At 51.1% G+C, this 19,579-nt stretch overlaps 2 protein-coding genes across 9 annotated transcripts; one reads left to right on the top strand and one right to left on the bottom strand.

The window, feature by feature from the left end:
• Nucleotides 1–936: 936 nt before the first annotated feature.
• On the bottom strand, nt 937–15,141 carry GUK1 (guanylate kinase 1). 5 transcript variants are annotated; one of them, XM_065050291.1, is made up of 10 exons: nt 15,012–15,141; nt 13,109–13,224; nt 12,213–12,300; nt 8,933–9,046; nt 8,120–8,161; nt 6,905–7,001; nt 3,519–3,657; nt 2,131–2,215; nt 1,731–1,816; nt 937–1,115 (listed from the first exon to the last, which is right to left on the bottom strand). In XM_065050291.1, the coding sequence occupies exons 4-10, from the start codon at nt 9,042–9,044 to the stop codon at nt 1,080–1,082; spliced, it is 597 nt and encodes a 198-aa protein (XP_064906363.1). In that variant the 5' UTR covers nt 9,045–9,046; nt 12,213–12,300; nt 13,109–13,224; nt 15,012–15,141; the 3' UTR covers nt 937–1,079. The 5 variants fall into 5 exon arrangements, with proteins under 5 accessions (XP_064906363.1, XP_064906364.1, XP_064906360.1 ...); XM_065050292.1 differs by lacking the exon at nt 12,213–12,300 and having other exon boundaries at nt 15,012–15,125; XM_065050288.1 differs by lacking the exons at nt 12,213–12,300; nt 13,109–13,224 and having other exon boundaries at nt 15,012–15,140.
• On the top strand, nt 15,026–19,270 carry MRPL55 (mitochondrial ribosomal protein L55). 4 transcript variants are annotated; one of them, XM_065050295.1, is made up of 4 exons: nt 15,026–15,202; nt 17,164–17,225; nt 18,832–19,021; nt 19,095–19,270. In XM_065050295.1, the coding sequence occupies exons 1-4, from the start codon at nt 15,026–15,028 to the stop codon at nt 19,236–19,238; spliced, it is 573 nt and encodes a 190-aa protein (XP_064906367.1). In that variant the 3' UTR covers nt 19,239–19,270. The 4 variants fall into 4 exon arrangements, with proteins under 4 accessions (XP_064906367.1, XP_064906366.1, XP_064906368.1 ...); XM_065050294.1 differs by having other exon boundaries at nt 17,113–17,225; XM_065050296.1 differs by lacking the exon at nt 15,026–15,202 and adding an exon at nt 15,518–15,541.
• The last annotated feature ends 309 nt before the right edge of the window (nt 19,271–19,579 follow it).

The raw sequence follows: 19,579 nt of genomic DNA, 5'->3' as shown, positions 1-19,579 counted from the left end.
CTACACTTAGCTCTGGCGAAGGTTGGGGTGCTTCGAGTATCGGGGCTCCCCGAGGAACCAACCCCTCCAAGGAGGCTCAGGACATGACCTGCTGGAGGCACCAAAGGGCTCAGAAGTTACACAAAAGCGTCGATGTTGAAGCTCAAGAAAACTGGGAGTGGAAAGAACCCTCTCAGCCCCGCTCAGGCAAAGCTTTCCACGTCCCAAGCCAGGGACAATGGGATCAACTGGATCCCTCCAAGAAAAATGGATTTATTGCTGCCCTCAAGTCATCCGAAAAGTCTGCATGGCTTGGGAAGGAAATATTTTCTCATGTAACATCTAAAACTCTACCTGCAGCTAAACTCAAGAACAAGGACACGTGAAATACAAGGTCGCTGTCAAGCTGGCAGAGAAGCTCACAGAACTATTTCTCCAGAATAAAATACAGTGATTAAACCACATCCCACAACCAATCCATTCTCCTCTTGGTTTAGTAAACCAACCTCTCTGCTCACTGGGCTTAGAGCAGCCGTGCTGACGAGCTGCTCTGCTGTGGTGACACAACACCACGCTGCAGAAGCCGAGGGTGGCAGGCACAGATCGCCAAAACGCCTGGATCTGCAAAAGGGTGCAGAACCCAGAGGGAAAGAGAAGGCACCAACACTTGTGACTTCGGATAGCAGTGAAGACGGAAGCCCCTCTGTCTGCAGGTGGAAGTGGGGGTCACAAATAGCTCCCCTTGATCAAGTGACATTAGCTGGATGTGACATGTACCTCCACAAATACCAGGGTGGGATCCCAAGCCTCGTGCCCAGATGGCTCCTCCGCAGCCTCGCAGAGCAATCTCTGCCCTTTGGGAACCGATGCTGCTGCTTCCAAAGCATCCGCACGAGGTACAAACCTGGGAGAGCCCCCGTGGAGCGCGTGGCGAACACAAACACAAGTGTGAGAGGGTTTTGTTTTCCTTCCTTTTAATAAAAACATCCTAGAGTAACTTGGGAGAAGGATGAGGCTAAAGGGAATGTCTCTCGGAATAAAAATGGTGTGACGTGCTTCGGGAATGATGTGCAAAGTGAAAACGTCCAAGCAGGCTTGGCTCAGGACTTCCTGGATTCTTGGGTCTTCTTGATTTCCTGCAAGGAGATCAGGAAAACAAAGAACAGCTCATCGTTTCACAGCTCTGGAGACCACGAGCGATCATCTCCTCAGACCAGCTCCACGACATCGCAGGACCAAGCCCAGAGTTTACACGCGAGGCTTTAGGGACAAGGTCTGACTTCAGGTTGGATCTGGGGAACAATTTCTTCCCCAAAGGGCTGTGGGGCATTGGAACAGGCTGCCCAGGGCAGTGCTGGAGTCACCATCCCTGGAGGGTTGGACAGACAGAGATGAGGTTCTCAGGGACATGGGGCAGTGCCAGGGGTGGGTTATGCTTGGACTCCATGATCTTGAGGGTCTCTTCCCACCAAAATGATTCTATGATTCAAAGGCTCTTCAAAACCGTTACACCATTTCCATACCGTCCAGGGATGAATGCTTATTGTGTCCCTAACCCTTTATTGTGCTGGATCCGTTTTCCACTCTTGGCCCATTGATCCATCATTGCTCATATGTGATCTCTGTTCAACTACGTCACTCAGCAGCTCAAAATAGATGAAGCGTGGGGATGAGGTGAAAATTTTTGCGGCTGCCTATAGACAGACCCTCATCCGCTCAGCTCAAAGGCAGAAAATCCCTGAATGACTCACCTCCAGGAGGACGCCCTTCAATTCGGAATAGGCTTTTTCTAGATCATCATTAATAATGACCAAGTCGAACAGGCCGGGCTCTTTACCTACAGAGGGAGATGACGACAGAGGAGTCAGAGGAGAACACGTTCCTTCCCTCTCCCACCCCTCGTGCACACCCCAAGTTCCTGTGGCATTTTAATGTCATTAATGTTTCAGCCACTCCTAAGGCATTTTCTCTGCCAAGCGTCCACAAGGAACTGCAGTGGGAAATGATGCTGCGTGGTGCTTAGATTAAACCCAGCTAATGCCCAGGGCCGCCCTGGAGAATAAAAATCACGTATTTGTGCAAAAACCAGCTCCTAAATCACCAACGCACCCCCTTCCCCCGGCACATCACTTGAAGTTCCCCTGGACTTACTAAGTTCCAAATCTACACGGGCTGCAGTCAAACGCTTCAGTAAACTTTCTTCTGTCTCAGTCTTTCGGTCACGTAGTCGTTTTTCCTAAACCCAAATGACAAACGTTAAAGATACACGTGTTCCAAACTCTGCCTGCAGAAACCACCACCCAACCCACAAGCCAGTGACCACGGGCACATGAGATAACACCCTGTGAAGGGTGAGGAGCCTTATTTACAGCCCAGAGCAAACCAGTGGCCAGGCTGGGTTTGGGCTCAGGGTGTCCTGGCCACAGCTCAGGTTCCCAGTCTCTTTTTTTCCCCTCCCCAGGTACTGCTGGGAAGTGAAATCTCTCTACTGGGCTCTCACATCTGGTCCTGTCGGCTTCTTCCTCCACTAACTCAATGAGAAACACAGACTGTACTAAAAACAAGAGGAGAGAGACAGGAGTCATGGACTTCACTGCCATGTACTCCTTGCATAGCTTCAGCAATCGCATACATGCATCTGCATCCCGCTCTGAACCATGAGAGGCATTTCACTTCTCCTAGAGGCACAAAGTCATCATTAATTATATAGGGACCCATAAGACCAGAGGGGTATAGGATTTCCTAAGAACATCTCTGCTGGAAGGACAGGCTGAGAGAGTTGGGGTATTCAGCCTGGAAAAGGCTTCAGGGAGACCTTATTGTGGTCTTTCTGTACTTAAAAGAAAGATGGGGACAGACTTTTTAACCTGTTGGGATAGGACAAGGGGTGATGGTTTTAAACTAAAAGAGGGGAGATTCAAGCTGGACATGAGAAAGAAATTCGGTACACTGAGGATGGTGAGAGCTTGGCCCAGGTTGCCCAGAGAGGTGGTGGATGAACCATCCCTGGAAATATCCCAGGCCAGGCTGGACGGGGCTCTGAGCAACCTGAGCTGGTGAAGATGTCCCTGCTCATGGCAGGGGTGGAATGGATGAGCTTTGAAGGTCCCCTCAACCCAAACTATCCTATGACTCTATGATCTCCAGTGCTACAGAGAGCCAGCCTCCCTCAGTTTGACTTTAATAGCTGGAGGCAAGTCTCCACACAAAAATCTCCTCTTCCCAGTATTAAGCACAACTTTTTGCATTTAAAATCTGGTCATGCTGCAAGGGAGTCTATAACCCAACATGGACAAACAGGCCACGCTGTGGAAACCGTGCCGGAGGGCCTCAATAGAAGTGCACAGGAAGATTATCCCTGGGAGCCAGTATCTGGGTGTTAGACTGAGCAGAGCTAGCTGTGTGCTCAGAAATGTCCTCCCCACCTATTTTACAGCCCTTAAAAAACGGATGAATCAACGAGGGGGAAGCCCCGTTGCTTCAGAGCAAGACGCTGATTACCTCTAACTGCCTAACGGCAAAGGAAGGCGGTCGCTCACCAAGATGTCTATGGAGGGAGGCTGCACGGAGATGTAGATGGGGTTCAGGTCTGTCCTCTTGATGTTCTTCACACCCTGGATGTCAATGTCAAGGACGCAGATCTGGTTCTGGGCCTGAACAGCCTGCACTGCACCTTTACTGGGGAGAGAGCACAGATGGAAGGGGTCAGAACATCCAGCCATAGCAGTGGGGGTTCAGTGTGTCCCCCTCCAGCAGCAGGTTTCCCCTCACAGAGCTCCCCTGCACCCAAATTGTGGCAGGAGAGAAGAAAGAGCCTGCTCTGCTCTCGCTAAACAGTTTCCCTTCCCCCAGGTGTCTTCTGGGTCCCTGCAGTAGAGCAGAGACCTGCTGTCTCCTGCTAGAGAGTCTTGCAAAACCACAATGGAAAGAGTAGAAATGGATAATGTGCAGTTATCCCATGAGCAGTGTGTCTTGGGTGCAGCTCAGGAAGCTTCTGCCTTCGACAAACACAGGAAAAACTTGCACTAAAGATCAAAACACCAAGAAATTCCTTCTCCAGAGATCCACCGATTTCCATAATCCATGCTTTCTCCTGGAGGATGTTTGATCATAGAATCACAGAATAGTTTGGGCTGGAAAGAACCTTCAAAGCTCCCCCAGTGCCACCCCTGCCATGAGCAGGGACATCTTCACCAGCTCAGGTTGCTCAGAGCCCCGTCCAGCCTGGCCTGGGATGTCTCCAGGGATGGTTCATCCACCACCTCTCTGGCCAACCTGGGACAGGCTCTCACCACCCTCGGGGCAACAATTTCTTCCTCATGTCCAGCCTGAATCTCCCCAGTCGGAATTTGCACAGTGCTGGTTCTCCTTCCAGCTCGGGCTCCGTGGCACGATGGACAATGCGGAGAGAAGCTCTGCCAGGAGCTCCAAGGTGACACCACAGGTTTTGAGGGAGCGAAGTCATGAGGATTGTGCAGTGACACAAGAATCACAGACTGTCTGGGGTTGGAAGGGACCTCTGGAGATCATCCAGTCCAACCCACCTGCTAACACAGGGTCACCAGAGCAGATCACACAGGAAGGTGTCCAGGTGGGTTTGAATGTCTGCAGAGAAGGAGACTCCACAGCCTCTCTGGGCAGCCTGGGCCAGGCTCTGGCACCTCAAAGGAAAGAAGTTTCTCCTCATATTCAGATGGAACCTCCTGTGCTTCAGTCTTGTTCCTGCTGCCCCTTTATCCTGTCATTAGGCACCACTGAACAGAGTCTGGTCCATCCTCTTGACACCCACCCTGAGATATTGATAACCATAGATATTAAGAGCAGATCTCAAGGTGGCTGGTGACATTCCTCCTGACCTGGGAGTCCCACCACGCAGGTCACAAAGCTCAGCAGGGAGGAGAAAGCTGAAGTGAAGCTGCCAGAGCATCACTCTGCCCTATACAAATACAGAAGTTTGCTGCCTTACCCAGGGCAGGGACAGCAGCTGGAGCACAGATCTAAGCACCATCCACCGCAAATCCACAAAAAACGTCCCCAAAACGACTTGGTTTGCCTTGTGAAAGCCACAGGCTTCATCTGTTATCACCAGGTATCAACTAACTCCCACTACACCTGATCTACAAAGAACCAGCAGCTCTCAGAGCCCCGAGAAAGAGACTCCAAGCCCGCACTCTGATTTCAGCCTCTAATTTAAAGTAGCTTCAAAGAAATCCTGGTTTCTGTGGGCAGGACTCTGTGTGATGCCAAACACAGTGGCCTTTCAGGGCTCTTAAATTAAGCAATTAATTTTCAGTTATTCATTATTATTAGCTGATGAGATTAAGGGAGCAGAAAGGATTGGTGACAACTTCAACTATTCTGCTAAACCTGAAGGACTCTCTCCTTCTTATGACAAATCTCATTAGAAACATCCTTAGGCACTTGTAGGTGAAAAAGAGACTTGGGCATTTTCTGCATTAGTTTTGTTTGCAAACTGGTCTTTATCAGTGAGATGGTTTGGGTTAATTCCAGCCTCCCATCACCATGAGCAGGGCACAGATGTGAATACATAGAGGGGATCAAAGATCAAAGGGAGGGCCAGGGAGAAAAGCACCTCAGAAACAAACCCAAGCACATCAGTTTGGTTAAAGTATCAAATTCCTGCAAATTTCAATGAAATCTGCTTAGAAGAGATGTTTTTGCAGCACCCAACCTGAGGAAAAGGCACCAAGATGAACTCCATCCACATGTCAGGCACCAAAGAGCAGCTGTCTCCATGCTGTGCCTGGCTGGATTAAGTGGGACAGACGTGATGGAAGGTAAAGCCTGTCCTACGCAGGATGAAACTGGGGATTAAGGAGCTTGAACTCAGTTTCTCCTTGGTGCTGGGTATTTGGAAGATGAGCCATCAGGTTTCCCTTCTCTTGCCAAACCAGCGAGACTGGAAGTTTCAGGGGATTGTTTTCCTCCATCAGCTCGGAGGGAGCAGGGCCAGAGCCCCAACGAGGCTGTGGTGACAGCGGTGACATGTCACACTAAAACGTTACTGAATGTAAAAGCACCAAATGTTCCTTTAGAGCTACAACACTTTCAGTCTGGGGGCCTCATGTTGGTACCTTCCATAAGGAAACCATCCTCAGAAAGAAACTTTACCAAGTCCAAAAAATCCTCCGCAAAAGCACATTCAGCTCTTTAAGAAACAGAAGTCCTCTCGAAAAGCATTTCTTTAATGCAACTAATTAAATATCTCAAGAAACATTTAACTTCCCTCCTTGACAGGTCCTTTTCTATAGCACCGCAATTTTCTCACAATAATTATATAAGATATCTGACTTCTAATTAACATTGCAGCTTAATGTTTTATTGATCGCCAGCCCTAACGCCCAGGGCAATGCTATTTTAAAATCCACCTAACTCTTTAACCCCAGTCAAGGGTGCCACGCAATTTATCTATTTGTAAGCAGGCGCTTTAGCAAAGCAGCACTTGTTTCACAACAGCCAATACGGATATTGTCGCTTCTGCTCCCAAATTCATAGTATTCAAACGTTAATTAACGCAGGGATAATGAGAGTGAGTCTCCCTTCTGCCCGCTACTCTCTGCAAGCACTTGGAAAATATTAAGGAGCATAAATAGTCTGTGAAAATCACCCCATGTGAGAAAAATGGGAAATATATGAATGACTTCAGCAGCCCTCAAACACTGGAGGCTGTAGAGAATTTCGTCGCGCAATGATGACTTAATTATGATGAGATAACCCTCTGCAAGTTAATTGTGTCGTCTTAATAAAGCTGACAAGGATCCCGCTAGCAAAATGAAAGGCTTTGCTTATGGCAAGAATCTGTGTGTTTGGGGCAAAACAGCATCAAAGCTGAAATGTTATATTTCCTTCACCATCATCTCAGCTCCCAGCACCACCTGGTTCAGCGGCGTCTGAGCTGCCTTACCTCGTCCCGTACATATTTCCGGAGAACTCTGCGTGTTCGATGAATTCACCGGCATCGATTTCTTTCTGCATTTCTTCTCTGGTCACAAAGTGGTAATCTAGAGCGGGAAAACAGGAAAAAAATAGCCAGAAATTAACAGTTTTGAAGGTAAAGTTCACAGTCAAAATGACACCTGTGGGTGCTTAGGGGAGAAGCACCTTAAAATCCACTTTGGACAACGCTGGCAGACCACACATATCTACTCTCTAATTACTCTACACAGCATCCTCTTGCCACAGACACCTGCTCAAAATGTTTCGGAGCTTTCTGTGTGGCCAAAAATGCTGCTCTACCCCTTTTTCACACCATCCCCCTTTTCTGGTGCAGTGGGAACCTCCTCCCAATCCTTACATTACAGCAAGGTGCTTAATTTGAAAGCATTCATGATTAAAGCCTAGAGTGGGACAAGAGAGAAGGAGATTAAAGGGAACATCAAAACCACACGAACTAAAAAGGAACGTTTCTCTGTCTTTTGTTCAAATTCCTCCCTCTCACTTCTGAGTGAAAACTGCCATTGGAAATTCAATGCAAACCTCCTTTGATTCTTTCTAAAATACGCAAACCAACCAGAAAACAGAAAAGCAGCTGGCCGGCTGGATACCAGCTATTAACACAGATAAAGGTAACTCATTAAGCAGCTGCATTTCAGAGAACATTGTGCGTTTGAGGTATCTCACCAGAGCTACCCAGCACTTTGGAAAATCGAGCCACTCAATGCTCCAGTATAGACTTAAAACTGGGAGCCCCGCTTTGAAAACCTGGGCCAGCGAGTCCCAGAGACGGCGTCTAGAAAAGAAAACTGGCAGCACATGCTCTGCCTCGGTTAATATTTCACGGCCTTATTACATTTTGGGTTTGTTCTGCTAAGTTCACTTCTCTTTGTGATCCTCCCTCCAACACATGGCATGTGAAGTAAATGGTGGCGGTCTCACTGCCACTGAGATCAAGAATGAAGTTGTGTGTTTGTGTGTCTGTATATACACATAGACACACTCAAACATGTCATTACTGAACACCTGCTCCTCCTGGATAAGGAAATCGTCCCTATAAACACAAATGTAGGACTAACTTATCTGCTAGTGGGATTCATGCGTCCACTTCATGTAAAAACTTGGCGTTTTCCAGAGGAATTGTTTGCTGAGTTTGATGAGATGGGCACAACTGTAACACACTCACCTTTGCCATTTACTTCGCCAGGTCTTGGCTGCCTTGTGGTGTCTGTGAGCAAAAAGAAACATTGCAAATTTTGCAGATCGCCCAAGGAAGTAATAATAACAGAAATAAAAGCATACAGATTAACCCAATCACATACTAAATGGATCTTCTATTTAATATAATCAAAACTTCTGAAATGAGCTAGAGTAACACACAACGACACGCACGACTGGCCTACAATGGAAGGATCCTTGATAATCTGAAAACAATCAATTTAAATTGTTCTGGGCTGAGCGGTCTGTGTGGGACTTGCCAAGCTGGGCTTAGTTTTCAGCTCTGCTACATCTTCCATGCTTAACTCTATTCAGAGTTCTGCCTCAGTTCAGGGGAATTAACGGTGCCCTACTTCAGTTATCTTCATTTTAAAAGATCATGCAGCACCTACACAGGTGCTTAAAATAGCCAGATTTAATGAATAAGGGCAAACTCCTGCACGAGGGAGGCGATTAAATCAGCAAGACTTTAAATCCTGTTGGAAGTTGTTCAAACTAAAATCATTTGAAGCACGTTTCGAAAAGGAGCAAACAAAAAAGGAGCTGGAAAGCGTTGAAAGCAATGCCCATTGTTTTATTTACAACCAACAGGAGTTAATTAACATGATAAGGCTCTGATCACCTGTAAGTTTTTGTAAAGCACCAGTTGCCAAGGTCTAAGTTGCCTGCCAGGCCCGCAGACAGACTAGGACACGGGCAAGCCCATTATTTGGGGCACAAATACAAATAAAGAAGCAGGTTCTGGTTTAGTGCCCTTCCCCAGAGACACACGGACACTCACGGGAGACGCTGAAGCCGAAGATGTTCTCATAATCTTTAAGCAATTTCTTTAACAAAGTGCTCTTCCCTGCACCTGATGGGCCGCTCAGAACCACTGGTCTCGGTCCCTGCATGGCTACAGAGATGGAAAAATAAACATCTGGTTAGAAACATCCATGAAAAAACACAACTAAGGATTCCTAGGGGTGCCTGAGTCTACAAAAGAGCACAACAGCTTCACCTTAATTTGCTGCCGGCCCCAGGTTTTACCTCGGGAACAAACACCTCAGACAAAAAAAGGACACAAATCACTGCAGCGTGAACGCTCCTGCACAAGGGACTGAGGTTAAACTCACAGGACATAACTCAAAAGAGGAGGGAACTAGGCTCCAGCTGCCACTAAACAGAAATAATTCAAGTGAGCTCTGTTCTCTGTCACCAGGGATTGGTCCCTCTGGGATGCAAATCCTAGGGAAGATTCTCCCTCACAGGAGGAAAACGTTGTCTGTGCCTGGTGGCATCTGGAGACATGACGGGACATCCGCAGACATGGGGGCCTCGATGCCTTATTGATAGAGGTGCAGTCACAGCCACCCCCCTGTCACGGGGAGAGGCCTCAAAGAGCGTTTGTGCGAGATGTTGATGAGGAAAAAAAGCACAGAAATGGGTCAGTGTTACACACACGCAAATCCGAGCGAGGGATGGGACACCCAGGCAATCAACGCACCTGTTACATTACCCATTTACACCCTACAAAGCGGAAACTACAAGCCTGTGATGGACAGTTCAACATTTCGTATCAGTCCTGGTATAAATATCCACACATAAAGCCTCTACCATAAGCAGACAATGTACTGAAGCCCAAACCGTCCTCTGCCACTAAAGCCCAAAGCCTCACAACAAAAGCCTGAACACGGTGTGATGATGGACATGAATGTGCTTTGGGGTTTATTTCCACTATTTCCTGGAGCACAAACTCCAGCTCAAGGCATCTCGTGGCAAGAGAGAAGGGTTTGGTTCCTGGTATAGGGAAAAAAAAGGCAGTCTGAGGCCACACAGACTTTTTTGCAGTTGTTATTTCAGCCAAAAAGAAAAAAAACTGGGTGTTTTCATGTGCCTGTTTCTCTGGGGAGGAAGAAAGGTTAATTATTAACATGTGAATAAAGAAGAAAATCCTGTACCACAACGCAGGGGGTACCGCTGGGGACCCTTGTCCACCAACAGCAATTCAGCAGCTTCTAAAAAAGGTGACGACCAGAGCGGGACAAATCAAACAAGCCGATTTTTCCTATTTAAAAACAAGCAGTAAAGCCTGGGGAAATGCATTTTTTTTAACCTCATCATCTGGGTGCGGCCCCAGGATCAACCAGCCGACAGACAGCATAATGCCTTTCCATTTCAAATTGGATCATAGCAATGTCACGCTGACCTCACAAGTCACTTTTTAAACTACCTTAAGCCAAATGCCGTCTCTTATAAATAAATCAGCTGTGGTTCGTGCCATGGGCTAATCCAGCCGAGCAGCCTCCCCGAGCTGGAGTCCTCATCCCCAAATCCTTCCTGCACGGCTCTGCCATCGCACAGACACCCATCCAGCAGCAAATTATACGAGGTTTCCCTCCGTTCCCTGAGGACACATTGTAGTTGTCTGATCAGAGTTTATCCAAATTTGTACAAAAGGACAGGGTGTTAATACATAAAATGCGAGCAGCAGATAACATGGATGTAAAAACCTCAGAGGACCCATTCCCACTGTACAGAATCAAAGATACATTTTGGTTGGAGAAGACCTTCAAGATCATCCAGTCCAATCATTAACCCACCCCTGGCACTGCCCCATGTCCCTGAGAACCTCATCTTCGTGTCTGTCCAACCCTTCAGGGATGGTGACTCCAGCACTGCCCTGGGCAGCCTGTTCCAATGCCCAACAGCCCTTTGGGGAAGAAATTGTTCCCCACATCCAACCTCAACCTCCCCTGGCGCAACTTGAGGCCGTTTCTTTGTGTCCCTGTCACCTCTCAGCTCCTGTTCTCCAGCTGAACCCCCCAGGTCCCTCAGCCGCTCCCATCACACTTGTGCATGTCCACATTGCTGGATTAGGCTCCAGTACCCAAAACACTACAGCAAGGCTGAACAAACCTCTGGAAAGTCCTTTTGGGGACTTGTCCTATGTTTCCCTTAGCCCTTGTGTTTTTATTTTCGAAATACCACGTTTTGGCCTAAATGTTCAGTACGGAAAGAGGAAAATGCGCTCTCCTGCGCCTCCTCACCAGCGAAACGTTGATATTCAGTGCCTGCAGCAGGGAAGCAGAGGGGCCCCTGCTGAGTTCTCCAAAGCATCTTCCTCTCTTCTGCCCCTGCCAGTTCCTCTCACCCACATAAATAAAACAGCTGAGCCCCAACCACTGCTTGAAAAACACTCCAGAGAAAAGGAGTTGCATAAAATTATCACCCTCCAGTCATCCCAGTGCACTTTGTAACACAGCTGCTACTGAACGATGCTCCCTCACCGCACACCAGATTCCTCATCCACCACCAAAAGCCCCCTCGAAATTTCATCCGCCCTTTAACAGAAGGAAAAGGAGAATTTAAAGCTGCCTAAATCACTTAAAATCATTCCAGACAAACTGGGAAGGGGTAAGAGGAATCGGTAAAGCACTGGCTGGGAGAAAGCTCCGATACATCGTTACCTTTTGCTTTTCCTCCCTTTCAGCCAAGGTAGAAAGTCCAGCTCCTCGCAGCAGTGATGGGTTTGCGATAGGAGCGAGCGGGCAGAAAGCTGGGCTATTTGTGAGCTGCCTAAAGCCTTAATTACCCAGCCGCAATTTTAAGATGGCCAATGAAAACCGCTCACTGGTCTTTAATCTCCTCTCGTGGTTTCTTCTCCGCTCCCTGCTCTCCCGGCTGGCAAAGCCACGGTCAAACACCGCTAACGGGGCTCAGGGGTGAGAGCAAATGCCTTTTGGGAGAGGAAAAGCGTACCTGTCCCTGCAGGTAACCTCATAAATGACACAGTTTTTGCCTCCAGCCACCGCTTTGCCCCAGGTCAACGACCAGGCTACTTATCCACCAGGAAGGTGACGCAGAAACTCCTTCTCTTGCCCACGCAGACACAAATCACACATCCCAGCACCTCCACGGTGGGACGCAAGGGGTCTGAGCCACCCTGGTGCTGCCTTAAAAAACACCAGTGGGACATCAGGGGAAGATGGACAAGATCTCCTTATTTCCCTTTTTTTCCCCCGAAAAAAATAAAGAACTGAAGTGAGAAAAGACACAAGGGTTGCAATCACAGCTCTCACTTCTTTGAGAAACAGGCTAAAAATAAACCGAGAGACTTGCAGGTGCTTCCTCTTGCCTCCCTCTAGACGCAGCCCTTCTGCTGGAGATCTGCAGAGGAAAACAAGACCTAATTTAGAGGCGGGGGGAAATAAAAAAAGCAGTCATTTCCACTGCCAGATGAAGGGGCTGGGCCCTTGGGGGCGGCAGACTGCAAACACCCAGCTGGCAAAGCAAGAATCTGTCTGAGCATGGAGCAAAAGCAGCTCCCAGGGAGCATTTCTGGGAGGTACCCACCACCCGGCACAGGGTGGGATCAGGGTTTTGGGGGCAGCTGCTCAGGGCCGAAGAGATGAAGGATGAAGATGTCCAGGGAGGGTGAACAGAGATGATCTCTGAACAGCGCAGGTTAAACGTGCACCCTGACCCCAGGGAATCGCTTGTGACAACCAGCATTTCTGCCCTCACTGAGGTTCTCCGCTCCCCTGGCCCCACCAGACACAGCTCCTCTCCCTCCAGCAGCTCAGAGCCCTCAAAAACCACAAGTAAATCACCAGAAAAGCCTGAGAAACCAAATCTGGTGGATACGGGGCTTTTTACACCTCCTGCATGGCTCCCAGCCCAGCAAGGCATCTGCACATCATATTTCAAGTTGTTCGCAGCAGTAACATAACAGATACATACTTATTTTAAGCAGTAGCTCAATTCTTTTCCACTTTGCTCAGATTTTAGCATTTTCAGAGCAGCCAATCTGCAAATATCTAGTACAGAGGGTCTCTCACCTCCACTCAGTTACCACTAAACCAGTTTTGGATCCAGCCTAACCACCGTACGTTACTAAAACCACCATCAGCAAGAGAGCAGCAGGGCTATTTAATACTATTTAATAAAAACCCCCATGTTTGGGGAGGTACCACACCTGGGACTGAGGACAAACAGCCAGGGAGACCCTGCTGGGCTGCAAAAAGACGAGGTGGTCACCGAAGGAGCGTTTCTTGGGCTGCTCCCACCTGCTAAACTCCCCCTGGATTTTAACTGGCAAAGCAAAGGACAAGACATCACAAGAGTTAAACAAAATTAATGCTGATTAGCAGAGAGGCTTTACAGAGAAGGTAAAGCCCCCTTGCAAAGTAGAAAAGAAGATTAAAGGACAGTTTGTCTGGAGCCCCAGGAAAGGTTTCCTGAATGAGGAGTATAATCCCATTCCCTATTTTTAGCAGGTTTGTTATAAAGCTGCAACTCCCACCTCGCTCAAGTTGAAAAGCCAGCCCGGCTGCAGTAACACAACAAAGTTTAACATTATTTAAGAGCAAACAAATGCTCGGCATCTCAATGTCTGCGAGGAGCCCTAAGGGTGGGATGTCCCCTCCGCCGCTCAGGTGGCACCAGCTGTTCCAGCAGCCCCAGATCCACCCTCCTTTAGTCAGGGAATGGGTGGGTAAAAGCTCCAGGGCTTCATTTGCAGTTTCCCAGCATACACAGACCATGTGGGACAGCCAGCAGGTTGCTTCAATAAAGAGAATTAATCATTTGCAGGACTGAAACAGGAACAGAGCATCCTCACCACAGAACACTCAGCCACCATCTTCCTGGAAAAACCTCAAAAGCACTAATTAACTGGCTGCACTGATTAGCGCTTTGCAGGGAGGGATGATGCAGCAGGAGGAACAAGAACCTCTCACTCAAGGTCACTGCAGAAATCACCCAGGTCCAGGTCACAGATGAGACCAGGAGTCACTCCAAACCCGTGTCCTGCTGTAAAACCGGACCAGTTTAACCAGCCAACTGGTCCGAAACAGTTTTAGACAGCCAGGTGAATTCCTACAGAGGTGCAGCTCAGCCAGGTGTGGTTTTGCCACCTGCTTCCCCTCGTGTTTCACCACATAGACCTTTTATTTTCAGATATGTGAAGGGGGTGAACCCCAAAGCCTCCCCCTCACCTCACCACCCACACAACCCCAATGGTTCAGCACACAAAACCCCCCTCTCCTTCTCTATCTGGGGAGGGGGGACATCCCAGAGCCACCCCCAGTGATGGGAACCCATATGGCTGGAAAGAAGGGGATGATGCCAGCCTGGGGGGGTGCTTAAAACCTGTCCCACAGTCAGGAGGGGGAAGGATGAGGAGCCAGGAGCCCCTATGAGGGGCTCAGCCCCCCCAAATCGACACCTCAGCCCCACCTGGGACCCCTCAGCCCAAAGGTCCCTGTGAGAGGTTCACCCCCCCCCCCAAAGTGACACCTCAGCCTGAGGGTCCCTGTGAGAGGTACCCCCCCCCCCCAAAGTGACACCTCAGCCTGAGGGTCCCTGTGAGAGGTTCCCCTCACCCCCAAAGTGACACCTCAGCCTGAGGGTCCCTGTGAGGGGCTCAGCCCCCCCAAACCGATACCTCAGCCCCACCTAGGCCCCCTCAGCCAAAGGGTCCCTGTCAGGGGCTCGCCCCCCAAACTGACACCTCAGCCCAAAGGTCCCTATGAGGGGTTCACCCCCCCCAGAACGACACCCCAGCCCCAGCTGGGCCCCCTCAGCCCAAAGGTCCCTGCGAGGGGTTCACCCGCCCAAAATGACACCTCAGCCACAGGGTCCCTGTGAGGGGCTCAGCTCCCCCAGACCAACACCTCAGCATCACCTGAGCCCCCTCAGCCCAAGGGTCTCTTTAAGGGGCTCACCCCCCACACACCGACACCTCATCGCCTCAGCACGGCCTGTGCCCACGTGAGGGGCTCAGCGCCCCGGGGCCGGCTGGGCCTCACACCCCCCACCTCCCCCGCCCCAGGACAGGCCCCTGAGGGAGCCCGGGAGCTCCGCACCGCCGCGCTCACCCGCCGCCCGGGCGATGGCGTCGCGCAGCCGCCGCCAAATCATGGCGGGGGAGGGGGGGTGCGGGGGGATCGATCCCGGCAGCCCCCGCGCTCCCGCCGCCGCCACGCGTCCTGACGTCACGCGGAGGCGGCGATCACGTGAACGGAGGGCGGCGGGGCGGACCACGAGTGGCGGGGGGGGGGGGCGGACGGTGAGTCCGGGACCGGACGGTGCGGGGGGGACATGGGGATGGATCGTGGTGGGTGGGGGGACAATGTGGGGTCTGGCTGCGGTAGGGGGGGCGGGCTGAACCGTGGGGGGGCGAACTGCAGCGCGGTGGGGGGAAATCACGCTGGGTTGAACCATAGTGGGGCGGGGAGGGAATGTGCTGGGCCGGGGGGCGGGGCCACCGGGGGGGCTGAACCATGATTGGGGTGGGGGGAGATGTTATAGGGCTGAACCATGATGTGATTGGGGTGGAGGAAGATGATATGGGGCTGAACCATGATTGGAGTTGGGGGAGATGCCATGGGGCCAAACCATGATTAGGGTGGGGGGAGATGCCATGGGGCTGAACCATGATTGGGGTGGGGGGAGATGTTATGGGGCTGAACTATGATTGGGGTGGGGGGAGATGTTATGGGGCTGAACCATGATTGGGGTGCAGGGTGATCTTGTGGAGCTGAACCATCACTGGGGTGAGGGGAGATGTTATGGGGCCGAACCATGATTGGGGTGGGGGAAGATGTTATACGGCTGAACCATGATTGGGGTGGGGGGAGATGTGATGGGGCTGAACCATGATTGGGGTGGGGGGAGATGTTATAGGACTGAACCATGATTGGGGTGGGGGAAGATGATATGGGGCTGAACCATGATTGGGGTGGGGGGAGATGATATGGGGCTGAACCATGATTGGGGTGGGGGAAGATGATATGGGGCCGAACCATGATTGGGTTGGGGGAAGATGATATGGGGCTGAACCATGATTGGGGTGGGGGGAGATGTTATGGGGCTGAACTATGGGGTGGGGGAAGATGTTATACGGCTGAACCATGATTGGGGTGGGGGGAGATGTTATGGGGCTGAACCATGATTGGGGTGGGGGAAGATGATATGGGGCCGAACCATGATTGGGGTGGGGGGAGATGATATGGGGCTGAACCATGATTGGGGTGGGGGAAGATGATATGGGGCTGAACCATGATTGGGGTGGGGGAAGATGATATGGGGCTGAACCATGATTGGGGTAGGGGGAGAAGTTATGGGGCTGAACCATGATTGGGGTGGGGGGAGATGTTATGGGGCTGAACCATGATTGGGGTGGGGGGAGATGTTATGGGGCTGAACTATGGGGTGGGGGGAGATGTTATGGGGCTGAACCATGATTGGGGTGCGGGGTGGTCTTATGGAGCTGAACCATCACTGGGGTGAGGGGAGATGTTATGGGGCCGAACCATGATTGGGGTGGGGGAAGATGTTATACGGCTGAACCATGGTTGGAGTGGGGGGAGATGTGATGGGGCTGAACCATGATTGGGGTGGGGGAAGATGATATGGAGCTGAACCATGATTGGGGTGGGGGGAGATGTTATGGGGCTGAACCATGATTGGGGTGGGGGGAGATGTTATGGGGCTGAACCATGACTGGGGTGCTGAGTGATCTTATGGAGCTGAACCATCACTGGGGTGAGGGGAGATGTTATGGGGCTGAACCATGGCAGGAGCAGGGGGGAGCTGTTATCTGAAAGGAGGCTGGAGTGTGGAGAGGGTTGGTTTCTTCTCCCAAGGAACAAGTGATAGGATGAGAAGGAATGGCCTCGAGTTGCACCGGGGAGGTTGAGGTTGGATCTGGGGAACAATTTATTTATGAAAAGGGCTGTTGGGCATTGGAACAGGCTGCCCAGGGCAGTGCTGGAGTCACCATCCCTGGAGGGGTTTAAAAGACGTATAGATGAGGTTCTCGGGGACATGGGGTAGTGACAGTGTTGGGTTATGGTTGAACTCCATGATCTTGAGGGTCTTTTCCAACCAAAATGATGCCGTGATGATGCGGCTGAACTGTGGCAGTGGTGGGGAGGAGACGCACTGTGATGGGGACACGGGGCTGTCACCCCCCAGGTAAGCTCCTTGTCCCCAGAGTGTCCTCAGGAGCCTCATCTCCGCTCCCAGGGTGTACGTGGAGGATCCGTCTTCGCCTGGACCGGGATGGCGGCCGTGAGCCGGGCACTGAGGTGAGAGCCGTGGGGGTGGCGGTGACCCCCGGGGACAGGTCACAGAATTATTTGGGTTGGAAGGGACCTCTGGAGATCATCCAGTCCAACCCACCTGCTAACGCAGGTTCACCAGAGCAGATCACACAGGAATGTGTCCAGGCGGGTTTGAATGTCTCCAGAGAAGGAGACTCCACAGCCTCTCTGGGCAGCCTGGGCCAGGCTCTGCCACCTCAAAAGAAAGAAGTTTTTCCTCATATTCAGATGAAACCTCCTGTGTTTCAGTCTGTGTCTGTTGCCCCTCATCCTGTCATTGGGCACCACTGAACAGAGTCTGGTCCATCCTCTGACACCCACCCTGAGATATTGATCCCATTGATCAGATCCCTCTCAGCTTCTCTTCTCCAGCTGAACAGCCCCAGCTCTCAGTTTCTCCTCATCACAAAGACGCTCCAGACCCCTCAGCATCTCCGTAGCCTCTGCTGGACTCTCGCCAGTAATTTCTTGTCCTTCTTGAACTGGGAGCCCAGAACTGGACACAGGACTCGAGTGACCGTGTCCTTCAGCAGGAGCTTCAGCAGCTCTTTTGCCTTCAACAAGGGCCAGTGTAGGGTCCTGCACCTGGGCAGGAACAACCCCAGGCACCTGTACAGGTTGTGACGGACCTGCTAGAAAGTGGCTCTGCAAAGAAGGACCTGGGAGTTCTGGTGGACAACAGGTTGTCTATCAGACAGCGATGTGCCCTTGTGGCCACAAGGCCAACGGTACACGGGGTGCATTGAGAAGAGTGTGAACAGCAAGTCGAGGGAGGTTGTTCCTCCCCCTCTACCCTGGTGAGGCTACATCTGGAGTTGTGTGTCCAATTCTGGGCTCCCCAGTTTAAGAAGGAAAATAAGTAAATTTTTCTACAGTGAGGGTGGTGAGAGCCTGGCCCAGGTTGCCCAGAGAGGTGGTGGATGAACCATCCCTGGAGACATCCCAGGCCAGGCTGGATGGGGCTCTGAGCAACCTGAGCTGGTGAAGATGTCCCTGCTCATGGCAGGGGGGGCACTGGATGAGCTTTGGAGGCCCCTTCAACCCAAACTATTCTGTGATTCTACGGAATTACTGCAGAGAGTCCAGCAACGGGCTACAAAGATGCTGAGGGGTCTGGAGCATCTTTGTGATGAGGAGACACTGAGAGAGCTGGGGCTGTTCAGCTGGAGAAGAGAAGCTGAGAGGGGATCTCATCAATGTTTATAAATATCTCCAGGGTGGGTGTCAAGAGGATGGACCAGACTCTGTTCAGTGGTGCCCAATGACAGGATGGGGGCAACGGGCACAGACTGAAACACAGGAGGTTCCATCTGAATATGAGGAGAAACTTCTTTTCTTTGAGGTGCCAGAGCCTGGCCCAGGCTGCCCAGGGAGGCTGTGGAGTCTCCTTCTCTGAGACATTCAAACCCACCTGGACATGATCCTGTGTGATCTGCTCTGGTGACCCTGCTTGAGCAGGTGGGTTGGACTGGATGATCTCCAGAGGTCCCTTCAACCCCAACCACCCTGTGATTCTGTGGGTTTGGTGTGTCCCCCCACGCTGACCTCCCACAAGCCACGACTGACCGCGGTCCCTTCCCCACCCCACCAGCGCCCTGCGCCTCGACACCGTCCCCAAGCTCCTGCCGCCCATCGTCACCCCCGTCCGCGGCAACTCCAACCGCGCCGCCATCTCCCACCTGCACCGACAGCGCTACGGACGCCTCTACCCCGTCCTGCTGGTCAAAACCAACGGCTCCACCGTCCGCCTGCGCTACAAGGAGCCCAAGAGGATCCTCATGGTGAGGCTGGGGGGACGGTGGGGGGTTGGTGAGGCCGTTGGGGGGCTTCACATCATTTTACATGTCCCCCCAGCTGCCCCTGGACAGCAACACGCTGCCCGAGGAGGAGCGCAGGGCACGGCTGCGCCGGCACTTCCCCAGCAAACCCAAGGCCGAGCCGGAGGAGACATTCGAGGGCATCGACCTGGACACCTACAAGAAGTTCTGGAAGAAGTGAGGAGCTGGAATAAAATTTAAATAAATTAATAACGGGAAGCTGTGGTGTCATTCTGTGGGGTTTTTATTGCATGGGGTGGCACCTCTGAACATGGACTCACTTTCATAGGTTCTTCTTCATTACACGGTGTTCATAATAACACAAGATCATTGCAAAAAATACCCCCCCAGCTTAATCCCTGATCAATGTTCTCCCATTGGCGCGAGGTCCCCATCAGTCTCCTTTCTTCTCCCAATTTAATTCCAACTTGAATGTGGATAAATGTAGTTTCACTGATGCCCAAGTTCGTATTAATGAATGTACTCACTTCTAAACGTTCTCTTGTTTGCGAAGTTAAAAGC

Source organism: Columba livia, chromosome 2 (assembly GCF_036013475.1).
Source record: "Columba livia isolate bColLiv1 breed racing homer chromosome 2, bColLiv1.pat.W.v2, whole genome shotgun sequence".
NCBI lineage: Eukaryota > Metazoa > Chordata > Aves > Columbiformes > Columbidae > Columba > Columba livia.
The sequence above is the reverse complement of the archived record's forward strand: the minus strand, read 5'-3'. Positions and strand labels throughout refer to the sequence as shown.

Coding starts and splice junctions, on each gene's coding strand:
- MRPL55 (XM_065050294.1), top strand. CDS start 15,026: ATGGCGTCGCGCAGCCGCCGCCAAATCATGGCGGGGGAGGGGGGGTGC. Junction 17,226..18,831: donor GCCGTGAGCCGGGCACTGAG/GTGAGAGCCGTG, acceptor CCACCCCACCAG/CGCCCTGCGCCTCGACACCG. Junction 19,022..19,094: donor AGCCCAAGAGGATCCTCATG/GTGAGGCTGGGG, acceptor ATGTCCCCCCAG/CTGCCCCTGGACAGCAACAC.
- GUK1 (XM_065050288.1), bottom strand. CDS start 15,054: ATGATTTGGCGGCGGCTGCGCGACGCCATCGCCCGGGCGGCGG. Junction 8,162..8,932: donor CTTCGGCTTCAGCGTCTCCC/GTGAGTGTCCGT, acceptor TTTTGCTCACAG/ACACCACAAGGCAGCCAAGA. Junction 7,002..8,119: donor TGGCGAAGTAAATGGCAAAG/GTGAGTGTGTTA, acceptor TTCCCGCTCTAG/ATTACCACTTTGTGACCAGA.